The 27,031-nt window shown below is 42.9% G+C and overlaps 1 protein-coding gene across 1 annotated transcript in view; it reads left to right on the top strand.

Moving 5' to 3' along the window:
- bcas3 (BCAS3 microtubule associated cell migration factor) overlaps nt 1-27,031 on the top strand; it is a 296,065-nt gene that overhangs the window by 111,670 nt on the left and 157,364 nt on the right. The window contains exons 22-23 of the mRNA XM_053422123.1: nt 1,022-1,218; nt 1,462-1,559. Coding sequence (XP_053278098.1) covers nt 1,022-1,218; nt 1,462-1,559 — 295 coding nt within the window. The remainder of the gene's footprint in view (nt 1-1,021; nt 1,219-1,461; nt 1,560-27,031) is intronic.

Here is a 27,031-nt window from a genome sequence, read left to right as displayed (position 1 = left end):
CAGTAGGCCTCACCTCATCCCTGCTGCCATACTGCTGCTAGTGTCACACTTCCATTAACCCTCTGGGATGGCATCCCACCACGCCGCCAGCAGCCCCAAGACGCACAAGACCTTGACGAGGTCTGACATCATTGTCAGACTTCGAGTGGTGCAAGAGCAGATCAAGCTTTTAGTTGGATGTCATGTAAATGAGTTCATCTGAGTACTGCATGGGCTGGAGCCGCCACGACTCTGTCCTTGTTGTAATGTTCATGAATTACTAGAGGAACTTGATCACATTGTTTTGGTGCATTTTTTGTCTCTGTCTTTTTCTCTGTTCTCACAACTCTGTTCTAAATGTTGGTCTTTCTTTAGTCGGACCTTGACAGAAAATGTATTTTAGAAAACTTTAGCTGTCCCACTGTCTTTTCCTTCCATGTCACTATTTTGTTACTTTTTTAACAAATATTAGTTAAATTAGTATCAAATTTGCAACAGCTATAAATGGTACACAGCAAAATAATTATTAAATGTCTTTTCCCCCATGGCCACCATTCAATTTGTAATTTGAACAGAAATACCAGTTTTTGAATGAATCAAATACCTGCTAAACTAATAGGCATTCTATCAATCTCCATTGTACTTTGATTAATGCTAAATATCATGTTAGCGTACCTTGCTAAAACAATTAATAAGATAAACATTATTACTATGATAATGTTTGTGTGATGACGTTGGTGTTTAGTTTATAAAGTTTAAATGATCAAAGAACATGGAGAAAGTGCATTTTGAATGTGTCCAAATTCACTTTTGCGTATAATAAAAAAAGGTCTCAGTGTCTGGTACAGGGCTCACAGGGGTTGTACTTAATCTCTTAGTTAATCATGTGTGGATCTTGAGTACAACATGCAATGAACCAATCAGAAAGGCCCTTAGTTTCCTTGATTTGACGTGCCAGTATCAAGAGTTTCTTGAAAAGTTTGGAAAGTTTTTTTAATAAAGGTTTGACTTTCCTAACGAACATATACCTTTGTGTTTTCAGGTAGAGATAGTGACCCATACTGGGCCCCACCGGCGCCTGTGGATGGGCCCCCAGTTTCAGTTTAAGACCATTCACCCTTCAGGCCAGACCACGGTCATCTCCTCCTCATCCTCAGTGCTTCAGTCCCAGGGCCCAACAGATGTCCCACAACCTCTTTTGGACTTTGACACCGACGACCTAGACCTACACAGCCTCAGGTATTTGTGATCATGACCTCAGGGAAAGTCGGGGCTTAGAATGATGTTAGTCTAAATGCTGATGATGAAATGCTGTTTGTTAAAAAATAATTTTGCCTCTGTAACGCTTGGTACAGTTGAGGCAGAATTTCAGGAGACATTCTTATGGGTCACATCCGAAGGAAGGAAAAGTCTTTATTTTTGTATATTTCCTTGTGTTATAATTGTTGTTGTCATAATGGACATACACATATGTGTGTGCAGGATCCAGCCGGTGCGTTCTGAGCCAGTTAGCATGCCCTGCTCATCAAGGTTGATGGCTGATCGTCGTGGACAGTCGAACATCATGGATGCAGGATCAGGTAGGACAATGGTTTACTCTGCTTTATGTGAATACCTCCGCTTTGCTCTGTAAACCAAGTGTGATTATTTTATTTCATCATTTTCCGACCTCTTTCATTTAATAGTTAACGCTACTCCATCAACTTCACCGTTTAACATTTAACATGTTAAGTTGTCAGTTCCATTGTGTTTCATTTTATTCCATTGTATCCCAACAATCATACTAGTCGGTTGTGGTGCTGTGTGTGTGTGAAACGTGTTTAAGATACGTTCACACATTCACACTAAACAAAATGAATCCTCTCAGAAAGTTGAAATAAATACCAGAGAATTGTTTGTGTTTGTCAAGTCTTAGGCACAAGCAGGTTACACACTTTGCAGTCTTGTCCTGTTTCTGTGTGACTTTTACTCTTCCTGTATTGGCCTTTCTCATATTGATATTTGATAGCTATTCTCTTAGGGTTACAATACAGTTTAGAGTAATCACTACAGTTTTACACTCTTACGTACTGGAGTGGCTTTTACCTCCAAAATCGGAAGGGCTAAAGCTAATGTGAGAAAGGGATGCAGGTCTGGATCCACAGCAGTTGTATAGTTTAAAGGCTGCACTTTTATTTTTCCTTCATGGATTTATATCTAAATCAAATGTGAAAAAGGACATAGTGATTGGGGAACCTCGAGGAACCTGTCTTGATGAAGGTTAAAAGCAGAAGATGTTGCACATTGTAAAGCCCAATGAGGCAAATTATTATTTGTGAATATGGGCTAAATAAATAATATCTGATTGATCGATTGATTGATCTAAGTTTCCAAAGTATTTGCATTCCAGCTGTTACAATTTTATCACTGACCATTGTTAGAAGGTAAGTCTTCATTTAAATATTAGAATGGGGCTTATTTTCCTTTCCTATATAACACATAATGTAAAACATCCACAAAATGTTACTGTCTTGTTCAACTAACTTCATTGGGAAAGATTCATATAATCACATTGTTCTCTAACCACTGTGGACCGTCTGCTGTAGTGAAACAAAAACGATGGTTCAGAGATTTTCCTTTGCTATTGTCTAGCACCAACACAATCCCATACAAGTGGATTATAAGCAGTGAGGTTACACATCTATCCCAAGGTGTCCGTGTCTCCTCTGTGAAGTAGCACAGACTGACTCTGCCCAGTAAATCCAGTTAGCATGTCCATACTGGGTCTGAACCGACTGTTAGCTCACCTGTTGTCTTCTGGCTGCCTGTAGGTTTTTGTAGTTTGCTTCAGCTGTTTTGCTCCAGACCCCAATTCTCAGTAGATTGGATATTCATTTAGTCATACATCAATTTTCCTTTATGATCATTGAAAAAATAGACATAGTAGATATTTACTGCAGATATGCACTGTGCTCTTTTAGTGCCGCAAACAATGTTTTGTTTTGGTCTCATGTTGAGTGATGGAGGTGTTTGGCTCTCACGCTGGGTGCCTGATCAGGGCGAGGGAATCCTCACCCTTTGCGTGACATTATATCCTCTTGTCTTTTGTGTGATGAGAGATAGAGCAGTGTCTGTGGCATCTGTGGTTTAATCTGCTGTGTCTTGTGACAGACGCTGAACACCTCAGCTCATCTGATCTGGCCTCCCACTGACACACAGCCACTCCCAACGGTGTCACCCAGGTGTCGAGAAATATTTAGAGCTTGTGTCAAAAAAGGTGTGCCACAAATTGTTGTATGTCTGATAGTGTCTTTTTTCATCCCACACAACTGTAAACAGATAAACCTGGATTAAGTCTGACCTTTGTTTTCGTTACACATTTTTGCCTTTTCAACGAGACACATTTCTGTCATTCATATTCACTTATTGATATATGTATCACATAATTTACACAATGCATTTGGTTAAACATTTTGTTCAAAAATAAGTTAGTAGCGGTTCTTCTTTTCCAGTTTCTTGTTTGCCTTTCAGAATCTGGATCTGAAGTGTGCCACTTGAATAATTGTAATAATAAAACTGACTTTTTCCAATGTTTTGTCATGATCAGAAAATTGACGATTAATAATATTTAAATAATATTTAAATGTTCATTTATGCTTTAACAATAGCGTTTATTCCTATTACCATTAATGTTTGGTTGGAGAAGCTCTGCTGAATCATGAAGTTACAGAACAGTTATGTTTGGACCAGTGGGATAAAGTCACTTTCATCTTCACCTGTTGAATTACAGCACCTCGTGTGTCTAGGCCTTCGACCTTTACTTTCTCTCTCCTTCTTCTCGGTCTGTCTTCCTCTGTCTGCCAAGTATCACATTTGTGTTCCCTCTGTCTCCAGCCACTGTCCTCTGTGTTTTCTGTTTCTTCACTAACTGGCTCAGAGCAGAGAGAGACAGGAGGACAGAGTGATGGAGGTGATGCTTATCTGAGTGTGTGTGTGTGTGTGCGCGCTCTCAAAGGGAGGTTACAGTGTTGTGTCCTGCCACTGCCATGGCGCCGCCTCTTATCACACACATCACCTTTGTCTCACCCTCCTTCTGAAGAACAAGCCTGTGTGTGGCAGAACTTACCAATACGAGTTTTAAAGATCAGAGGTGCAGACAAATGACACATTTCTGAGCCTGATGAAGCTTCAGATCTCACAGACTCGTTTTTCAGCCAGTGAATTAAAAGTGTAGTGATTCCTCTATTAAATATATTGTTTTTCGGTTTTCACATCAGTGCGTGGAAGAGTCCGAATCATGTCGCGATGTGATATCTTATGATCCTGTCATGTCATCACAGTTGTAAATTCTTGTATTAAGTAATGCAGTTTCAATATTCATCAAACATGTTATATGTTCAGACACTTATGTGCATCAGTGTAACTTCCTTAAATTTGAATTGTTGTTTCATTGAGGACAATAGTTTTAACAAATGAACTGTTTACAAACCACAAACGTTGATAATTCATAGTTATTTAGGGCATGTGAAGTTATATCACGTCTAAGAAACAAGTCAGATGTTTCATATGTGTTGAATGCATACCTGCCCCATGCACTGAAGACATACCCACACCACTAAACCCAGTTTGATAGTGTACTGACACCTACATGTCAGTAAGACTTGTCATAGATCCACAGCCTTTGAGAGACTCCAGTTTTCAAGCCATTTCTATTAAGGATAAAAGCGTCCTGAGGCCCAGCGAGGCCATAAAGCTGCAGTTCTCCCCACAGTGACTCACTTACAGTCAGCCAGTCTCCCCAGTGTCTGCTCCATCTTATCTCAGCCCATACACTCCGCTTATCTATGCCTTCCCTGAGGTGATGGGACACCGTCTGCATGATACACACACACACACACATACACACACGCACACACACACACACACACACACACACACGCACACACACACACACTGTTTGTTGTAGTGCTTCCAGTCGTCCTTTCTTGACTCAGCATTATTGTCTGTATAAGAAGCCTAATTCCAACACTGTTGTCTCACTTTCCACCATCTGCAATACACAAGATCAATATAATGCTGTTATCGATACCCCCTCCCCACCTTGCTGTGGGTTAGTTGTGTGTGTGTGTGTGTGTGTGTTTGTGTGTGTGTATATGTTTGTGTAGCGACAGCAGCTTCAATCCCAGACTACACACTGGTATTTCGTGGCCCAGGAGGTCATATCAGAAAGAAAGAAAAGGAGACAGACCTGAAAGAGAGATAACGTTGCAGGACTGAAGGAAAGAATCTTACCTGTGTGTTTGTGTGTGCACTGATGTAGTTGTGTTTTGACTCGGCAAAGAAAGCCACCCTGCTCCCAAACAGGAAACAACAATCTCTGCAGTGTCAGCCAGCTTGTTGTTGTCGTCTTAACCCTGAGTGTGTGTGTGTGTGTGTGTGTATGTGTGTATACACATGTCCCTGTCTCTGTTCGCTGTTTGTCTCCATCTGTATGCGTGTGTGATTTATCAGCGGCGGTGATTCTGTGATAGCGTGTTAGCTGGCGGCAGAGCAGAGCAGGCTTGACGAAAGAGAGCTGGCTTATCACAAAAAACTGGAGACACTTTACAGAGTCTAACATCTCAAATTGTACAATTTGTCAGGGTAACTGAAAGTGTTTGACCACTGTCGGAAGCATTCATCATGAGACTATAATTTCAATTCTTAATTTCCCAGACAACAATTAGTCAAACCCTGATGCGAGGGCTTTACTCTGGTTGGTTTTATGTGTTTGGTGGGTGTGTGTTAATTCTGTAAGTTTGAGCTTGAGACTTCAGTCTTGTGTGTCAGTCTATAAACAGCATCCTATAAAGCAGGGAGTTAATCAGTGTGGCATCAGCAGCTATCAGCCATTAGCCACATCCACCTCACATTATCACAGCTCAGTTACCTCCCCTGCCACCGTGTGTGTGTGTGTGTGTGTGTGTGTGTGTGTGTGTGTGTGTGTGTGTGTGTGTGTGTGTGTGTGTGTGTGTGTGTGTGTGTGTGTGTGTGTGTGTGTGTGTGTGTGTGTGTGTGTGTGTGTGTGTGTGTGTGTGTGTGTGTGTGTGGCGTGCGTCATAGTTTCACCAAGTCTCTGTCGTTTTGCTGGAGGACCTAACAACAAACATGTATACACATTCCCTTGTTAGTTGTTAATATCAGATCTCTACTTTACCTAATTATGTATATAATATGTGTGCACATCTATAGGTACTATTTCAGATAAACCTTATTTTTCATGAGCTACTGTATTCAAATACTGAAGGTCTCACCATGTTTCTAAACTTGATTAATCGTCCTGATGTGAAAAGTCGAGTCACTGTTCCGTCTTTGTTTGAGCTCCAGACAGTCTTCACTCACAGTTGTACATTGGAGTTGTGTGTCTCTCGCAAAAATCTTTGACGAGTGCAAAAACAAATTGTTGAAAGTACACAAACCCAACAACATCAAAGTTAAAGATTTACAGCGGCAGACATTTTTAACTGGAGCTAAAATCAGTAGCTGCTACCTGAATCTTTGCTAACATGAAATAGAGAGGAAAAATGAGATATGAGTCTTTTGTCTTCATGTCCTCGGCCCTGTCTAAACTTTGAAACTTTGCACTGCATTGCCCAAATGTCTGACTGTGATTAAAAAGGCAGCGCTGAAGTGGATACAGAAAGGATTGAATCTTGATCAGAATGGGAACCAGTCTCTCCTGAGTATGTGCCATGGATGGAGACGTAGCACCAGGGCTAACAATTGAGTGTGTGGGCTGCAGAAAGGTTTTCTTATAGTAATGTGACCAGGGTGGCATCATCTGTTTTTCACTAAAGGCATCTTCCCCTCCGCCTATTCTTCCCATTCTCCAATTTATTCCTGTCCATCTAAGTCGTTGGATCAGCCCGGGGCATCTCCTTTCCAGTTAGGTTGAGATCTGCTGACTGTGAAGGAAAAAAGGCAGTAAATAAAAGTTCTATCACCATTTTTTTTTTTATCTCAATGGGGAATGTAATGTATTTTCTCTAATTTCATTTAGCCACTCCCATTTAATGATTTATTTTCTACCATGCTAAATGAATAGAAACCGACGGCTACCTTGAGTTTTAACATACTTGATTGGTAGTTAATGAACTAAAACCTGCACAATCACTAGAATGTTAAATCCATTCTTAGTGTGAAGGCGTGTATGCATGAACGCACCTGTTAGCATCAGCAACAGAGTGTCCCCTTGTCCCAGTGACCCACCACCACCCCCCCCACCATCATCAGCACCACACAGAGGCGAGAAGGGGCTTTCCCCAGTGTTATAGTTCTCACAGAGGCTGGACAAGGAAGAAAGAGGAGGCTGTGAGCGACTGAATAAAAAGATGAAGGCCGAGAGGTTTTCCCCCGCCCCGCCCCACCAGCGGACACAAACTCACACACACACTTAGCCTGCCATCTTTCCCTCCCTCTTCTCTCCTCCCCCTCATACCTGAGCATCCATTTAAAAGACCGGGCACCTGTGCTGTGGTATTCTGTCTCTCTTTCTTTCTAATACACACATACCACAGTAACTTATACCCCACAATTACCTCCCCGTCTCATAAAGAGCCCTTGTATTTTTGCGCTATAGTGGTCACACTGACAACAGTGATTGTGCTGGCCAGAAAGATGCCCGGCCATCCGATCTCTTCCTTAAAGACAAATACCCTCATTTCCCGTGACCCCCTCTCCCCACCTTCCCATTCCTCCTCTCATGATGCTATTTTCATCAATAGGCACCTTTGTCACCTTGCTGCCACTCTGCCCCTCCACCCATCCTGTCCATTGCCTCAGGGTGTGTTTGGTGACCCGTTGGCTGGTGACAGGACATAACAGCAGATCTCTGTAGTCACCAATGCTCCTTTTTCTTTTTGTCATCACCACCAATCTCGGAACCAGTGAGCGGTTATCAGGAAGAAAAAAAGAGGGAGAAAAGTGATCTGAAGCAGGAAGTAGAGTTGGTAGAGATGAGTGACACATAAAAAAAAAAGGTTTGCCTGAAATATTTCAGGAATATTATATATATATATACATATATATATAAATATATGTCGTAAGTAGCTCAAGTAGCCAAAAACGACATAAATTAACTGATAATATTTCATTATTTACATTTGTTTCAGTGGAAATGTGTTAAAGTAAAGTGCTGCTTTCTTACATGCAAGAAAACCCTTACCACTGTCCCCCACCTGGAACGCACACACACACCTATACACACATAAGAAGATTGTAGTCACTTGAGATAAAAGGTTGAATAACATCTAAAATATTACAGACTGTGGAGAGATGGCAGGAAATGAGAAAGAGATTCAACAGTGAACCCTGTGTCTTGAAATGTGTGTTTCCTTACAACTCGACTGCAACAGATCCAGGTAGAGAATCAATAACTCGTATTAATCATATCAGCATTTCTTTCTTTGTGACGGGTATAAATAAAGGTTTTCTTCATGAAGTGTAAAATACTGTATATACTCAGGGTTTGACTAAACTTGACGTCAGAACATATTGAAAACTGCCCGTCAATTATCAACATTTGTCCCTTTGTTATATTCATGTCAGTAACATTAATTGACTTATTCACCACTGGGGGAGACCATAGTCTAAAGCCCATAGAAAGAGGCCTTGCGTTTCGAACTCATCTTAAGCATTTCTTCCTCATTTTTCCTTGCATGCATTTTTTCCGCATTTTATACTTTTAAGACCTCTGGAAGTGTGTGTGTGTGTGCGTGTGCGTGTGTGTGTGTGCGTGTGTGTTTGTGTGTAGGGCTTTGGGGACTACAGGGAATGGTTTAGCCACATGTAGGGATTTATGGCAAGTGTGCGTGTGACTGAGAGAGATCAGGGTGTGACATGGATTGATATGGGTGACTGCAGATCAGGTTTTTGTGCTGCTGGTATTTCTCTCTCTCTCTCTCTCTCTCTCTCTCTCTCTCTCTCTCTCTCTCTCTGTGTGTCTCTTTGTGTGTTTATCTGTGTGTTTTTGCTCTGGTGCACTTATAAACTGTGAGAGATGGAATGTCCTCCAGCATTAGTGTTATACAGCAAGTGCATCTGGGCCTGTGCATCCCTGTGTGTGCGTGTGCGTGCGTGTGCATGTGCATGTGCGGGCGCTTGTGTGTGCACAGTGCCAGAGGGCAGTGAAGACTGAGCAGCTGCTCTTTATAGTGACTGAATGGACACCAATGTGTCGGGCATCTGTCACGCGTTCACCCTACTGCCTCCCCGCTGTAGTGTGTGTCTGTGTGCGCGCGCGTGTGTGTTTGTAAAAGTGAGAGAAGCTGTGTTGGTGGGTGCAATCCTGTCGTTCTGTTATCCAGTGATATCATGATTATGTATCGCAATTATTACTTTGTAGAGGACTGAGAAGATGGATGTATTTTGAATTGTTACTGAGAGGAAACGTGATGGTTGTGAATGCGGATGAAACATCAACATGATCTTCTACTTCATCAGCTGGTAGACACACACACACACACACACACACACACACACACAATATTCACACACTCACATATTACAGAGCAGTGGTGTGTCCCAGTGTGAGGGGTGAGGAAGGGTTGCTGTTGGTGCCACCCTTTCATTCCCATGACCTCAATCTGTGGCAGGCGTCCTGCCAGGCCAGCCATCCCTCTGTCTGCTGGGCCTGCCACGACTCCCAAGATGTGAAGGGGAAGTAATAGAACAGCTGTACACTGACCTCAAACACACTCAGATTTGTACGCAAGCGCTAACTCATCAGAACAATATTCAAAGTTTGAACACACAGACGACCATATGCACGTGCAGGTGAAAGCAGACACTTTAAATATTTCCTTCTCTGTGCGTTTTCTTTCTCCTTGTGCCAAATCATATCCAAAGCCTCACTAGTTCCTGAGTACGATCTAATCCAACCTCCGTACACACACCTACAATTTACACTATAGAGGTGTTACACGTGTGTGATGTGCCGGCAGTGGTCAACTCAGATAGACGTGGTGTTCATATGAATTGACTGGACACTTACTACATGTAATCTCAGGTAAACATATTTCACATCAACTCACTACTAGGTTAGTGAATGTGTACACAGTGTTACTAGAGAACATGTTGTGCAGGGAATGCCCACACACCAGCACACCTGACCTAGAATTGACTTTACAGTAGTGATGCACAGGTCGACCCATAACCCTCGGGCAGGTCTGGTTCAGGTAAAGTGACTAGAACATATAACAGAAGGAGCAGTTTAGATCAAAGAGTGTTGAGGGAACCAAGGACTAATAATCATGCATGTACACCCGGAGTTCACTTTGGGAACAGATGGAAGGAGAAAACATTCAATTTAGGAGATAAAATGAAAATATCAGTGCAATTGCAACAGTCACTATAGATGTTGGGTTCGACTGGCTGCAGTTGTGCTAACATTAGCTTCCTGTCTCTTCAACATGGCACTGTTATCCAAAAGCAGACTCTGCACTTCTTCTTTAGAGGTGGCCTCGTTGTTCTTGTTCAAGCTGCTTCTCAGAACTCTGTGGATGTCACGCTCATCTTAGACCTGCACCTGTATCATTCTTTTGAGTTAAAGGAGTGCAGTGACCTTGTGTTGGTCCCAGCACAGCTTTGTCCACCATTAGCTATAGTGGGCCATATTTGAAAACACCCACGTGCATGAGCTTTATGCTAGTGATGGAATGCAGTAAATTAGCATATTTGTGCCATTTGAACAGACAACGCTCAGTGCTTTGGTCGCTATGTCTCTTAACAGTTTGAGGTCTGGAACATTGGAGCAAGTACCCCCCCCCCCCTTTTGTTTTTATTCTTTAACTCCATCTCGCTCGCTGTTCACCCGAAACCAGGGACACGTAACACATCGTCATCAGGAGCGACACGTCTCTCTCTCCTTTCATCCTCCCCGTGTTACTTCTTCCATCTGTTCCTCTTTCTTTTTCCCTCCTTCCAACTCTCTCCCTCTACACTTCCCTCGTTCCTCTCTCTCTGACACTAACCCTCTCTGACAGTGTCTCCATTCTGTCGCGCTCTAATCCACCTCTGAGAGGTGTTAAAGCGCTTACTCTCTCTCACAAAGACACACACACACACACACACACAACATTGCTCTGGATCCCGTAAGGTATCGATCAGCCATCCTCCTCACTCTAATGGGATTTTTTACACCTAAGCATCAGAAACGCCTAATGCATCACATCACAGAAGCCCCAGACTTACATGCACACACACGCATGTACACACACACACACACACACTGTCGTACACAGAGATAATTACTGCAAGCGGCTGAGCCTCGCTGGCATGTGTGGTAAAAAATGAATGGAGGATAGAGGAGGAGAATGCACTCAACAGCGTATGCATGACTCCCTCAGCATCTGACTCATGTCGCAGATGCTCAGACTATCTCTTCATCACCCACACGCTCCATTTCTCATAGTGTGGCTGCAAAATGATGAATCTTTTCATACAGCTTTTGAAAAACTGACAAACTCTTAAAAATGTTTCGAATACAATATGTATACTGTAAACGTTACAAACTACCATTCATTAAATTATGTAAATAATCAAACCTGAAACTGAGGACAATAAGGTGATCTACAAAATATATCTAAACAAACATAAATCTCATCCTACACTATAAATTTGCCTCACAAGCGTCTTTGACTGATGTTCTTAGTGATTTTCCAAACTGGAGGGATCTTTATCAAAATAGTTTATGTCTATGTTAAAAGAACATGATATAATATTGTCACACAGAAGGTTGTCAATACGAAGATAGGGCATCAGGTGCATGATTCTTCATATTTAGTTCCTTAAAACTGACCTCAGCTCTAATTTGAGTAAGTTTACGTGAACATGAAGTTGTAGCTGAGACCTGGCCCTGACAGGATGAGTAGTAATCACTGTTTTATTTCAAATCAAATAAGCTGAGGCTTAGAGCCTGAAGAACAAATAATGTGCAACTGTCCAAATACAGGACTGCACTGTATAATGACAGTATTGAACTTTTGTTTAAGTCCTGTGTCAACTTTAATCATGGACACATATAGGATATGTAGCAGTATGACTAACTATATATTGAAGCCTGTGAGCAGCTGTTTCTGAAGCAACAACTGGACTCTTCTGCTGTGGTTTATGGTTGAAGGGTATACCATTAAGAACTGGTACTAATTTATTTTTCTTAGCAGTACAAATATTTAATTTGAAGCCCTTAATGCCTTCTTGAATGGTTTAATATCATCCATTTCATCTGGAAAACAAAGAGCCACTGTCTTTTCTTTCTCTTCACTGCCTCTTTCCTTTCTTTTGTTTTTCTTGGTGTCACCTCAGGGCTGACCAGGTGGAGGCCTACTGTAGGCTCATTTCCTCAGCAGGTGTGTGTGTGTGTTTGTGTGTTGAGCGCACATTTACGTAGATGCTATCTGTTCACCTGCTCTCGTCTAGCCACAGAAGCAGCCATTGTGTATTGATGCTAGCCAGTGAAAGGCCAACCCCCTCCAGGTGACAACAGGTGTGTGTGTGTGTGTGTGTGTGTGTGTGTGTGTGCGTGTGCGTGTGCGCGCGCATGTGTGTAAGGATAATATCAAGGAGGATATTGTTTATGCAAGGGTGAGGGCTTGGGGGTGGGGGTGTGAGAGAAGGTTTAGGGAGAGGGGAAGAGGGGAAGAGGTTACAGCCTTTCTCTCTTCACCTGGAAATTATGTCCTGCCGCCATTTTACTGGAGTGTGTTTCCAATCACTGCAGGAACGTGAGAAATGTCCGCTTGGGAATTCCTCCCCAACTTCCTGTCTGTCTCTCGGTGTGCTTGTGTGTGTGTGTGTGTGTGTGTGTGTGTGTGTGTGTGTGTGTGTGTGTGTGTGTGTGTGTGTGTGTGTGTGTGTGTGTGTGTGTGTGTGTGTGTGTGTGTGTGTGTGTGTGTGTGTGTGTGTGTGTGTGTGTGTGTGTGTGTGTGTGTGTGTGTGTGTGTGTGTGTGAGTGTCTGTGAGGGAGCGTGTGTGTAAGCTGTCTCTGAGTACAACATTTTAAGACTACTTAAACATACTGCTTGTTCAAACTCCTTGGAATGTGTGTTTGTGTGTGTGTGTGTGTGTGTGTGTGTGTGTGTGTGTGTGTGTGTGTGTGTGTGTGTGTGTGTGTGTGTGTGTGTGTGTGTGTGTGTGTGTGTGTGTGTGTGTGTGTGTGTGTGTGTGTTTGTGTGTGTGTGTGTGTGTTTGTGTGTGTGTGAGTGAGGCTCATTAGTTAGTCACTTCCTTAATATAAGTGTGAACATACAGTCATTCATATTCTTGATTTTAATATGTATTATATTAACAATAATGCTAATCATAAACCATTACATCATATTACACAATAAAGTATATTATGTTGATATACATAATGTTTTTTTTCTCTCTTGTCTTTTAAGATAATAACTGTAATGTGGTTGTTGGTTTAGTAAACTAAACTCTTTTCAGTCGATGAGTTATTTTGCCAGTAAAAACACTAATCACAGTTTCCATTAGAGTCGGGCATTTTGATTCTGTTTACAGTTTTTTTTTTTCTTCGACTGCATCTTGTTTCATTTGCACTCTCTGTCCAAATGTATTGCAGATGTGTTTTCTGAGTTCACTTTTTAAAGAGGAGACAGAGAAAACGGGGCAAAGACCGGAAAGAGGCCGTGAAGGGAGGGTGCATCAGGGCCGGAGTGAAACAGCCATGATCTGCACAAAACCAAGTCAACTGAGATTGAAAGGCTGAGACAGGGAACACACACCTTCTTCGCTCCCTCTCTCACACACACACACACAAACACACAGTGAGACTCAGGCTTGTCGTCACTGATGTGTAGCAGTAGTGGCAGCACCAGCACACGTTAGCATGTTGTGGCTGCAGAGCCTTGCATCTTTTGCTGGGAATCATGGCAGAGGCAAAGTGACAGCTTTCTTAGACAGAGCTGCTTCCCTTTGTCCTTTTCTTGCTGCTCCTCTGGTTTGTCGAGCATGTTGAGACAGTGGCAGTTTGTGTCTGAAGGATTTGCAGAATATCCAGACTGAGCAGGTATTTCAGTGCTTTTGATAGACTGTCCGTTTGCCATTTTTGTCACAGCTGCAACTTTTATAGGCTTTAGCTGTATGCTGCCGTATTTCCCCTCTTCCCTCTCTGGCAGTTTTTTTTTTCCGGTTTTTGAAAGCTTTCTCTCGTCATCACCCATCCCCGACGTCTGTTTCACTTGTTCCTCAACGTCTTCTCCCATCTCAATCCCTGTAAGTCTCTCCGTAGCTGTTATCAGCAGCACAGGAAGCTGTTGTTTCCACAGAGCTGGAAGTTAACATCCATCTATCTGATGACAAGAGGAAAGACTCCAGATGTGAACAGGTTTCTCTACACCCCCCCCTTTCTGCTCCTGTTATTTTTTTTCCCGACATGAAGCCTGATGTGTGGAACCAATTGCTGGCACCAGTGCTGCTCTGTTATTATAGATTAGATCTCCTCCTGTCAGCTTGATTGATAACATAGTTATTGTGTCTTAGGTTCCAATGCTAGGGTTCTAAATATGGGTTTATAAATTGATAACTGACACAATCCTTTCTCATCACCACTACATTCCCATCATTCACATGTTCACATATAAAGACAGGCATGACTGGACTAAAGTATTCAGACGCCTCTGAACCTTATGTTAAAATTGTTCATGTTCATATTTCCCTCATCAATTAATGGTCAACAGTCCATACTGACTAAGTAAAGGCTGAATTTTAGACATTTTGGAAATTGCATTGGAAAAAATAAACATCACATGTTAGATCATATGAATTCTGGCCACTATTTCAGTTTGTGTTTGTAGCTATATGAAAAAGAGCTCAGACCTTATCTCACATCTGTATGGGATCTACAGGGCAAAAGGAACTGCAGCATAACTTAACAAACAATATCCTGATGAGTAGGGATAAATTCTTGCTTTGTGTGTGTGTGTGTGTGTGCGTGTGTGTTTGCGTGCGTACGTACGTGCATGCGTGTGCATATAGTGCCTGAGAAGGAGCTAAAATGAAGAGCAGTATTTGTTCGAGGCCGGAAATGTATTCAGAAGCATAACACGTACTGAGAGAGCTCACCGCACACTACACACACTTGCACACATTCAACATGTGTTTCCAATGAAGGCGGTGTATGGGAGAGCTGGTCAGCCATACAGTATGAGGTCATCCAGTTGGGCATATGGATGTGTGTATGTGGAGTGCACTGAATTATCATCTCACTATACATACCTTGGAAGTGGAGACACACTTGCACTCAAAGGCTGCATTTAAACCTCTGTGCATGTGTGTGTGTGTGTGGGTGTGGGTGTGTGGGTGTGTGTGTGTGTGTGTGGGTGTGTGGGTGTGTGTGTGTGCATGTTCCTGGTACTGGCCATCAGCAGCAGTTCTGCCTTGTGTTGCTGAGACTCTATTAAAGCTCCTGCAGCCTTTCATCTAAAGGCTATGCATTGAGACAGTCTGCCTTGCGCTGTGTGTTTGTATATTAGAGTGCGTGTGTGTGTATTGGGCACGCTGTGAGCCACTGGGCTAACAAACACACTTAATAGAATTACCCCTTAGCACAGACAAGAAAGGGAGACAGGCGGCACCTCAAATGGTACGCTGTCAGTCTGTTTGTGTGTGTGTGTGTGTATGAAAGAGAGAGAGAGAGAGAGAGAGAGGGATGCTGTCACTGGCAGCTAGTCGTGGCATTTCCACGCCTGGCTTCCACTGTACCGTTTCCATCCTCCCCTCCAGTAACCCCCCAATCCCTGTCTTCCTCTTCTTGTAATTGGGGCTTTCCCTTATAATTAGTCCATCCTAACCCCCCCCCCCCCCTCCAGGAGAGGCCTGATAGCATGTCACCTCAGCCCCAGTAACAAGCACCCTCTCCACCCCTATGGCTCTGGCGCTCACCCCCTGAGGTGCGGGGAGTGGGAGGATAGCTTAGCATCACGGCTAACTAGGCTGTGGAGCCTCCGAGCGGGCCCTGGCGCCGGCCAGCCACATCCCCACTGGTCAGTCTTGTACTAATCCAATAACTGAGCTGTGCGGGAGGGCAAGTGTCACTACACACACTCTGCCATACACACAAACTGTAGATGCACACTTTGAGGTCCAAAGTTGTGACAAGCCGCTGCTAATTGTGTTCTGTCTGTCCCCGTCTCTTCGTCTTAAGGCCTCTGAGAAATTCCTCAACCAGTGGGTGTGTGTATGGGGGTGTTTAGGTGTAGGCTGTGTGTGTTTTTTTTTTACAGATCTGGGTAGGGCTTTCTTAACAATTCACTGATCAGTTGTGTAGTTCAAGTAAGCCTCTATCAAACCTTTAAAAGTCACCTGAGCATTTTGCATTACGTCACTTTGATAGACAACATGTTCCCCCTTTTATCCGACCTACTTTTGAAGGAGACCTAACGTCTTCCTGGAGAACAGTATCACATCCTTACACCGAGGAGTCGTAGCAGAGCAGGTTTCTATCATGCATCACAAACAACATCAACTCATCCACGTTCCAGAAAACCACGTGCCAGTTGAGGTGTGATGCAATTTAATCTGCACCATCATATTTTGAACAGTAATGAAGAATCCCCATGTTTCATGCCAATGTTGCAGACACTTGAAAGAGACTTCTCCAGTAGAGCTCACACGTGTTTGTGTTCTGTCCTGGTTTATTCTGGGGTTTACCGGAGAGTTCTCTAACAATCTGATGCCCTAACCTCAATACAAATATAAGAACATCAGGGCTTTTGCATCATAGAAACTAACATTATAATTTATGACTTTATCTTGGGTCATCTTTACCATCTCCCAAATTATTTTCTTTTAAATCTGAATCAAGTGTTATGAGAGAGTCTCTGAATAAATCTAGCTACAAAAATAAAATAATGAAGGCGTCCCAATGGAGTCTGAGCATTATTTTTCAAGTCAATAATGAGAAAAGGCACAACAGCCAAACATCTGTGGAGATTCAGGGTCATCCAGGTCATGGTTTCTTCAGGACTTGTGTTTTCAAGAAACAAAAGCAAGGCCAGTGGCCTATGTGCACTTGTACAACTTCAAAAGAGGCAACAGTTATTAGAAGCTTTAAGGGTTCAAATAAAACATATTCAAACCCTTAAAGAGGAAACCTTCGACCGAAGAGTCAACATCCTTTACACCACAGGAAGCAGCAGGCTTTATAGGAAATGTGGACTTCATTTACTAAAACACTGGCAATAACAGCACCAATGGCACGAGGTAGAGGCTGCCAATACCCTTAACCCCACTGCATTGGTTTACCGAAAGAATGAGCTGCTCACAGTTTATTTGTCACTGACATATGTGTTTTAATCCATCACATAGCACCTTTTCAACCATGGCCAGTGAAGATACACCAATAAATATTACTTTCAGCAACAGACAGTTTCTATGTGTCATCGGAGTCAGTGTACGACAGACCCTAGTCCAATGAAGGGTTAAAAATCCCATGGTGCACATATCATACCTGCTGTTTGAGAGGTGTCTGTGCTGCTTCAGTGGCATTAGGCCTATCAGCTAACTCCTGTGCTGAGCAATATATGCTAAGAAAATGACAAAGTTAGATCACACAAAACAATCTCCAGCTTCAAAGTTCACTTTGTTTTTTTCTGCCATTTTCACCATTTCATTAATGCGCACTAAATAAAGATTTTTTTTCAAACGGCAGCTGCTTTGTGCAACGTCTGATAAACAAATATGACCTAATGAAGCAGTAAGCAGTTCAAGTCCTTCTCTGCAAATCACAAACACATGGCTGACACACAAACACATGCAAACAAACACACACACGACGCCCATGTGAGAACACACTGATGACACACAAGACACAGGGACACATTCTCAGGCTTTCTGTAGTGTGCGGACACAGCTCACTGACTACACAGACGCCTGGGGAAGTGGGAACCGCTCACATTAGCTTCACACTCGTTTCTTTGTTTTCTCTTGTGTCTTGCTCCTTAACTGTTCATTTCCTACTTCTTCCTTCCTTCCCAACATCTGCCACACGGACACAGGTATTGTCATCCTCAGTCAATTGCCTTAGCGCACTTACAGCCCTACCCGCACACGCATAGCCCATGACACAATCTCCACCACAGGAAAAGCCCTGAGCCAGAACAGGCAGGAAAACTCTGGAAAACCAGGATACAATTTGGCACTTATGGAGCCTAAACGATTTCCTCCTGGGCGTTGGGCTCCATCCTACTGGGAAAAGCCAAAGACCGGCAGAGAAAATTACATCCGGCAAAATGTTTATGCAGCACACTCGGCTCCCTTGCTTTTTGCCCCCGCAAATGAGTGATTATTCGTCTACTCTTAACCTCTGAGAAAGAGGAGGTGGGGGGGGGGGTGACAGAGAGGGGGAGATTCTTTCCATCATTAGCCTTTGGAAGGGGTGGCTGTTGGCATAGCTTAGCTTCTTTGTCACAATGTGAACTTCCTCTTTGGCAGGGGTGAAAATATTTGAGGAGCTCTTTGTAAAAATGTTGAGTAACTCCAATGAATAGCACTGGTTACCCCTGGAGAAGCGTAATCGGGGAAAGTGTCCACACGGACAGGAGCGCTCACTCACACATGATCCCAATCAATGTTCAGCCCACTTATTTTAATCTCAATGTGGGTCCAGTCGTATAAAAACATTATGTTCTTTCATTCTTTAACTGGAAATACAACCCGATGACTCCGACCCTTCTATACAAGGGATGAGCAGATAATGGATGTCTTTAACATGTTTATGGAAAAAAATTACTCGTATGCCACAAAACTGTAATAGAGAAACAAACTCATCGCAGTTCTTGTGAACATGATTCCCTGCATTTCAGAGGGAGAGGCCACCGATTGTTCACGTTAAGCTCAGTAAACAGTCGTGGTTGGAAACACACATGCTGTGAAAACAGTTGTACAGTGCTGTCTGTGGTTCTGGTGGAGCTTTTTGAGTTTATCTGTATTTGTATCTTTAAGTCATGAGTTCTATACAATACATCTCACAAGTATCTTTTTGAACTCTGGTGGTATTGTAGCACAGCGTAATTTTGACAGTAAACATTCTTTAATGTGCAGTTTTTTCTATGAGACGACCACACATTATCCCCCACTGTTGTTCATGGGTATTGTGAAACATAGATATTTGAAGGTGTTGTTCAGCATAATAACACCAAAAAAAATTGCCATTGTTTCTGTGCTGCTGCATATGTCCTACATGTCTTACTGACTCACTTACCTCTGTTTTTATCTTGGCTCCCCACCGTCTCACCTCCTCTCTTCGTTTCTTTCTCCCAAATCGATTGACTTTGCGTTGCTAACTCCTTTCCCTCCTCATCCTCATGCCCTCTGGGCCTTCCTTTCTCCCAGCTTCTTGGCTTTTTGCTTCATATTTCTGCTCCACCCCTGCTAAAGTGATGCCGTGTCAAGTCAAACCTAATCTGGTTTGCCAATTCAGAAAAAAATGCAACAGTCGTCTTCAGTAATGGCACATTTTCACCAGAAACAGGTGGAATTAAGGCAATTACTGTCTCTGGAAAGTCCAAAATGTGATGATTAATTTTAATAAAGCCATCATCTGTACACCTTACAGTCTAAAAGCGTACAGAGCTCTGCACTGGCAGAACAACATGCACAACTAATAGAGAGCAGAAATGACTGAAAAGGTTTCTGGTTCACCCCAAATAGGATTTAGAATCAGCCTCACTGCCAGTTGACTCTAAGCTATTTTCCATTCAACTGTCAAGCACATTCTGAGCAGAATCCTTCTCAGTAAATAACATGTCGTTTGTGTGTCTCTGTCAGCTAAGAGGCTTCTCCTGCATCAAAACAAACCAGTTAACAACAATGTAATGTCAAGCCAGATGAAACCGCAAAGTGACATTCGTGATTCCCTGGTATATAGAATGGTCTGATGGTGAAATTGGGATTGTTTTGAATCAAGAAACCGTGGTCAATTCCCAGTACTTGTTTAAAGAGCCGCCTCCCACACCTGCAGATACAAGTGAAAAACAAATCAAGAATTCCTAGTGTTACATTTCATTGTAAAGGTCAAAGCAGTAAGGTATGGAGGCTGAAATTGGCTATGGTTTTATATCAGTCATAAAAAAGTTGCTACACTTTAAGATCAGTTATTTGGGCAAAAAACTTGTTGTCTCTGTGTATTTTACTGAAATATTAAGTATCAATGTGGGGACTTTCCACATTTGTGAAGTAGCAACATATCCCCGTGACTTTAATAGAAATTGTATAGACGTCATTTCAGTTGTACTGGAAAGTCTCTTCTATGGGACATGGTTGCAGAGCAATATTATATCAAGTGGCTAAATTCAGGAAAGTTTTTAAATAATACTGCATTTACTGGAATGAACAGTTTGATTCCCCTGTGGTAATGCTATTGAATTATCCCTGGTCCTTAGTGAATCCTCCTCTAACAGTTCTACAATATACATCATTTATTTCATTTGTTTTCGTGCTGGAGGTTGTGTGCAGACCTTTTTAGAAACAATCTATGGTGTGAGTGGAGTAAGTGGCATTGGAAAACTTTGTGTTTTTCCTACCTGGTTTATCATCTGCAATGAAGATATTATAGTAAATTCTAATTATTTGTATTTTTCTTCACCTGTGTGGTTTATATTTATAAGTTTGAATTATTTACTTAACTGGTTATTTTTCCACATACATTGCATGTTGGCTGGTCTGTCCTTTTGGAATAAACGCTCTGTAATTCAACTCGATGTGAAGAATTGCCGTAACAAAACGAATGCTGCGATTTTACAAACGGAGCTTCAGAGGGACACGTCAATGTCTGTTTGTCAGACCACTATGGGGTAAATAAACAAAACACAAATTGATATCTCACGTCCAAATCGCACAGACCTCGGCACCGTGCTTCCCAAACAAGAACACACAGGCCAAGTGTTAAGTTGATTAGATGAGTGATTTGCGGGATATGCTTTCCACATAGAGTCAGAAAGACAGATGGTTGTGGGAGTAGAAGATAAATGATGGTCAGTCTTTGCTCATAACGCCATTTTCCCCTCTGACATTTCACAGACAGAGAGACACACACATTAAGGAATCCATCCCAGAACCTAGCTAACAATTATCTGTTGTTGTCCAAATCACAAAATACACACTATCCAACATATTAGATATTTTTAAATGAAATGAAACATTAGAAATTAATCATTTAATAAGTATAAATATACTGGCTGAACATTCTGTCCCTCACAATCCCTGCTTCACAAAGGAGGCTTGCATGGCAGCAGGCAGACAGGCCCACTGAGGAGGATGTTTGGATTCTAGCACGCAGTGTGAAAATAGCATAAACCGGCACCTTCCCTCCTCCTCATTGACTCGTCCACGTTGTTAATTCATCCCAGGAGGCTGAAGGTGTTGGGTCACTTACTGTAAGAAGGAGGGAGAGAGCACATGATGGATGGACGCACGGGAGGATGGGGGGGAGGCACAGGGGGGTGGGAGGAAATCGTGGGAACTGGCAGGCATGACTCTGCTTTTGTTTTCTTTTAACAGCTCGTTCGCACATCACATCTTCAGATGCAGGCAAAAGCAATTTGTCCTCTCCATCTTCCTCTCTCCGTCCTCCCCTCTTCCTCCCTCATTCTTTGAATCATTCTCCAGCTGGGCCCAGTTTTGCTCATGTCGTGTCAGGGTGTCTGTTTGCATGGTTATGTCTACGTCTGTGTGTGTGTGTGTGTGTGTGTGTGTGTGTAGCAGCCTCAGGACCTTGACCAATTCCCAGTGGAAAAGCGTGGCGTCTCTCTCCGTCAGGACATCTGGAAGTGGGCATTTTGCAGTCGGCAGCCACTGCACTCTGACTTGATTATATTATCTTGTTGGGGCGTGTGTGTGTGTGTGTCTGTGTGTGTATGTGTGTCTGTTCACACAAACTCACAAATCGCACATTTCAGATTCATATACACACCTACGAGGTGATAAATTAAAAACTTGTGTGCATGTGACTGTCAAACTGTGTGTATGTGTAGGTAAAGAAGGCCTCATGCACTGTACGTGTGTTTGTGTGTCAGTGTGTGTCTCAGTGTGTGTGAAGGGGTCAAGTGGTGATTGCCGATGTTGTCTGCTTTAAACACATGTTTAGCCAGGGCCCACTCAAACGTTTGGCAACCATTAGACAACTTCCTCTCTGTCTTCCGGAGTCAACTCTCTACGGATTTGTGTGTGTGTGTGTGTGTGTGTGTGAGTGAGTGAGAGAGAGACAGAGAGAGAGTGTGTGTGTGAGTGCATGTGCGTGTGTGTGAGAATTTGAATTTGCAGGTGTGGAAACAAACTGGAATGTGTGCAAAACTGATTTTTTTTGAAGATTTTTGTATGCATTGATGCAAAACTTTGAACTTTTATACACCGTTACTCCCTCTCTCTCACACACACACACACACACACTCACACACACACACACACACACACACACACACACACACACACACACACACAAACACACACATACTTAGGAGGCTCAATCCAGACATCTCTCACAGAGCCATGTTTTGCTACAGGATCAGGACAACTGTGAACTTTACATGCAACTGTGGCCTCGGAGTTGCTCACGCACTCTCAAAACAGACACATACGCACACATACACAAACATAAACACACACCCATGCACAGACACCTTAGGGCTCGGTTGGTCATCAGGAAATGAAAGGATCATTTAGCTTAGAGGGAGACGAGAGGATTGAGGAAGAGGTGGAGAAAGAGGGGGAGTGTCTGCAGTTTGATGCAGATTCCTGCAACAGAGACAGTGTGATTCACCAGAAAGAAAACACAACAGATGAGAGAAAAACCTCGCTTCAAGCTTTGTTGTTTTTTCTGAGGCTTTACACTTATCTCATGTAGACACACACTCAGAGCCTACGCACACTGAGGCTTGTTACCAATCAACAGGAGGTGCTGAGCATGGGATTCTTGGAATATGAAGAGTTTGTAGAAACAGGTTTGTAGCACAAGGGATACACTATAATACATATTCTTTAAAAAAAGAACCAAAGCACCCAGCTGTAAGAATAACAACACAATGCTGCGTTTTACTAGTATGAACACCTCAAGAATGAAGGGCTTTAATAAGTTGTGTATTTCCTCTGATTTGTGTTGCAACTGTGCTACAAAGTGTTTGTGCAGCGCTGTGCTTCTGCTCCTTGCTGGCATATTAGGGCTTACAACCATTTTTTACAAAACATGGGCTGCAAACCAACATGTCATCATATCCCTCTCAATGCTGATAGTCACGGCAGCTCCATGGACACCACTGCACCGTCTGTAAAACATGTGGAGAAAACCTACGCAGACTAAGAGAGGCAACACATCCAATTTACATCAGTATCTTAGCCCTGTTGAAAGAATTCAAAGTGACAGCTTACAATGTGATATATGCCCTATTTACATCATGCCCATGCCCCATGTAAGTCAGTGTGGTATATTCTGTCACAAGCATACTTTTTGTATTTTTACTTTTCTAGAACTTCCAAGCAACTCAGTGTTGTCCTATTGGAACAATCTAACTGCTGGTTTGGGGCCTACAGCATGATGCCACCACCACCATGTGTTGCAGGTGCTTCAGTGTTCTAGGTGTTGAATGCCTACCTACTGTACATCTGGTCATGTTGGCCTAACAACACTTCCTCTATAAGGCTTTTATTTATCAGTTGAGCTTCAAGGTGTCCATTTTTTAGCAGGGGCATCTTACTTGGAGAACAATCCTCTCATTCAGTAGTGATATAAAATGTGCTTGACTCTAGACAATGACCCAGTAGTTCCAGCCTCTTCTACTTCATTGCAGGCTTGTGCCTTTGTGGTTGCTGGGTTATTCCTCTCAGCTTAGGGGGACAGTTTGGATCTTCCACTAGACAGTGGCTTCACATCTCAGAGACTTGACTTACTTGAACTTGTTTGAACTCAACTACAGATCATCAGTAGTTGAGAGAAATGACTCACAGAGACCATTCTGACTGGAGTTGATGTATGATCGTCTTTCTCAGATCTGTGCTGAGCTCCTTGGACTTGCCCATTATGCTGTGTGTTGGTCAATCCAATGAGTGCTGTCAACCAAGCTCTCTTATGTGGTAACGGAGGAATTACCATCTGCAGTCAATTATGATCACTGAGAGGAAGGTACCAGGCCCTGGCAAGTTAAAAGACATTTTTGAAACAAGAAATCTATAATTTCATTGGGTCATTGCATTTGTATATTTTGCAATGAATATTTTATGCGGGATTTTTAACTTGTGTGGTCATCAGGAAACCCAAATGGATGTTAACAACTGGATGACAGTTTTTGGGAGTTTATATTAGATGCCCAATATTTTGTAATAGTTTAACCTGTAAACCATAAAGTTGCAATTGACACGATAACCACCTTCGTGTTTTGTTTTCACATCTCACAACAGCAAAAGGATTAATTTAATATAAAACTTTCCATAAATTGCTGGGAAGCTGATCCGAATTCTGCTGATGCTTGACGATCATGAAATATTGCATAATCTGCAGAAATGTAATTATACATTGCATCACATTCAACGTTTACAGATTCCACAACTTAAACATTATATCTTTGTAACGTCTTTCCTCTATTAGTTATTACATTGTCAACTTCGTACATGAGATAGTTTAAAGGTCAAAGGTGAAAGGCAAAGTTCAAATTAGTTACAACAATAAATATAACATCTTTATCCTTACCTAATGAGTCAGAATCATGACATCAGCTTGCATCCTAAACATGCCCCAATATACCAACCAATAATTATTACCATAGCTAGCTAGCTCAAAAGCTAGTTAGGTTCGGATACTCGTAGCAAGTGTCGCTCACCACCTTAGCTGGAATTGCACCCTCTAGGTGCCACTAGTGGAGCTTCAAACTGTCCGTCCGAAGAGGTCCAAGCTAATAAAATGCTGAACTATAATTTTGCTCATCCGTAGTGGCGTGCTGTAAAAGGCGAATGAGTGTGTGAGCAGAGCTGCTGTCAGGCTGTCCTGTGGTGTGTGTTTTCAGAGGGCACAGAGAGGACATGGACAGATCCCACCGGGCATCAGAGCCGCATGTGTCTCTGGTAACATTCACCTCGCACACCTGATGTTGAGCGTGTGTGCGTATGTGCGTACCTTTTCATGCCCTATTTAGCCCATCACTGTGTGAAGCAGCGCCGTGTGTAAGCAGGTTTGTTTGTCACCCTAGCAGTGGCCTGGTTTGAAGCAGAGGACGGATGCACACATAACTCAAGTCTCTGTCTGAGGAAACCGGAGGTGTGCGTGTGTGGGTGTGTTTGTGTGTGCATGTGTGCCTGCACGTGTGTGTTTGGTTGTTTGTTTACGAGTGTGTGGGGCTATTTACATACAGCATGTACACATGTGTTTGCTCTTCCGTGATTCTGCACCTTCACATGTGCGTTTACATTCCAGCCTACACGTTTTAACTTCACACACATGTGAGAAAGGTGTGTACGCATGCATACGTATCTGCGTGTGATTGCGGGTTCACAGCAGTTGTGTGTTTATATGGAGCTAGCATGTGTCTGACAGTTTTATGCATGCGTGTTTATACTCCTGACTCCTGATGTGTGAACATGTGTGTATCTTTGTATACCTATGCATATATACGTGTGTATTTGTCTCTCTGTGTGTGTGTGTGTGTGAACCCCAGGTGCGCCAGTCTAGCAGCTCCACATTAGCTCTATAACCAAGCTAGTTTGACACCTTCACATCCAGACTAGCGTTCAGCTGCTGGCTGTGGCACATCCAGGACCAGCTCGACCCCATGTGAACGCTCTGTCACCTCCACTCATGCTCACTTGGGTCGGTGTGTGTGTGTGTGGGTGTGTGTGAGACGGACTGTGAGTGTTTGTACGTCTGCTTGTGCCCACACCTTGTTCATGCACTTTTCATGCAATTTATTGATTCCCGTTGTCTGTGTGCATCCTGCCTGCTCTTGTAAGTGGTTTTGTGGATGCAAGTGTGTGTTCGGATTTTCACACCCTGTTCACCTGTATGTGTATCACACAGAGCCAGAGTGCATGTGCAAATGCGCTCATTTGTACATTTCTGTGCAAGTGCCACACACACACATGTATTGTGTTAATGTATTTGTGCAGCATCGCCCTGTGCCGTGCACCATGTTGGCAGGTCGATGTGATGTTGTGTCACCTCCATGGACACCCAGTCAGCAACGCCTGCTAATCCGCTTCTTCAGCTGTGTGCGTGTATGTGTGTGTGTGTGTGTGTGTGTGCGTGTGTGTGTGTGTGTGTGTGTGTGTGTGTGTGTGTGTGTGTGTGTGTGTGTGTGTGTGTGTGTGTGTGTGTGTGTGTGTGTGTGTGTGTGTGTGTGTGTGTGTGTGTGTGTGTGTGTGTGTGTGTGTGTGTGTGTGTGTGTGTGTGTGTGTGTGTGGTGGCCTATATGTGCCAATGGAACACTTGACAGCAAAGATTTAGCAGACACTGACTGAACAAACCAAACACTCACAAAAAAAAAAGATATACACATCACAGCATTCCCTCTCTTTACACTTCCATTTGAAGGCTCTTTGTCAAGAGAAAGACACACACACACACACAAACCCACGCATGCTGCTGGCAATCATTAGAGTGTATGGAGCCCCTCCAGGCAGCGAGGGCCTTTTAGCTGAAACATTCTTTCTTTTTCTCCCTGTCCCATTGTTTTCTTGATTTCTTTTTTTCTTCCATCATTCTCACAGGCTGAGCCAGAGGCTCTAGGAGTACCACTTAGCCAGTGCTGCCACATATAGCACAGGAGTGTGTTATCATACTACTCAAATACATTTTTGAAGGCCTTATCTTTGAGGCGGAATACTGAGGTGGAAGTGGAAATGATTTAACCTGCAATATGCCATATAACCCCCCAAAAAGGGTCAAATCAGAGATAGAGGCAAACAGGATCCTCAATTTAAATAACAAATTGTATTGTAATGAGAGAGAGAGAGAGAGAGAGAGAGAGAGAGAGAGAGAGAGAGAGAGAGAGAGAGAGAGAGAGAGAGAGAGAGAGAGAGAGAGAGAGAGAGAGAGAGAGAGAGAGAGAGAGAG

Source organism: Pleuronectes platessa, chromosome 5 (genome assembly GCF_947347685.1).
Source record: "Pleuronectes platessa chromosome 5, fPlePla1.1, whole genome shotgun sequence".
Lineage (NCBI taxonomy): Eukaryota > Metazoa > Chordata > Actinopteri > Pleuronectiformes > Pleuronectidae > Pleuronectes > Pleuronectes platessa.
The sequence above is the reverse complement of the archived record's forward strand: the minus strand, read 5'-3'. Positions and strand labels throughout refer to the sequence as shown.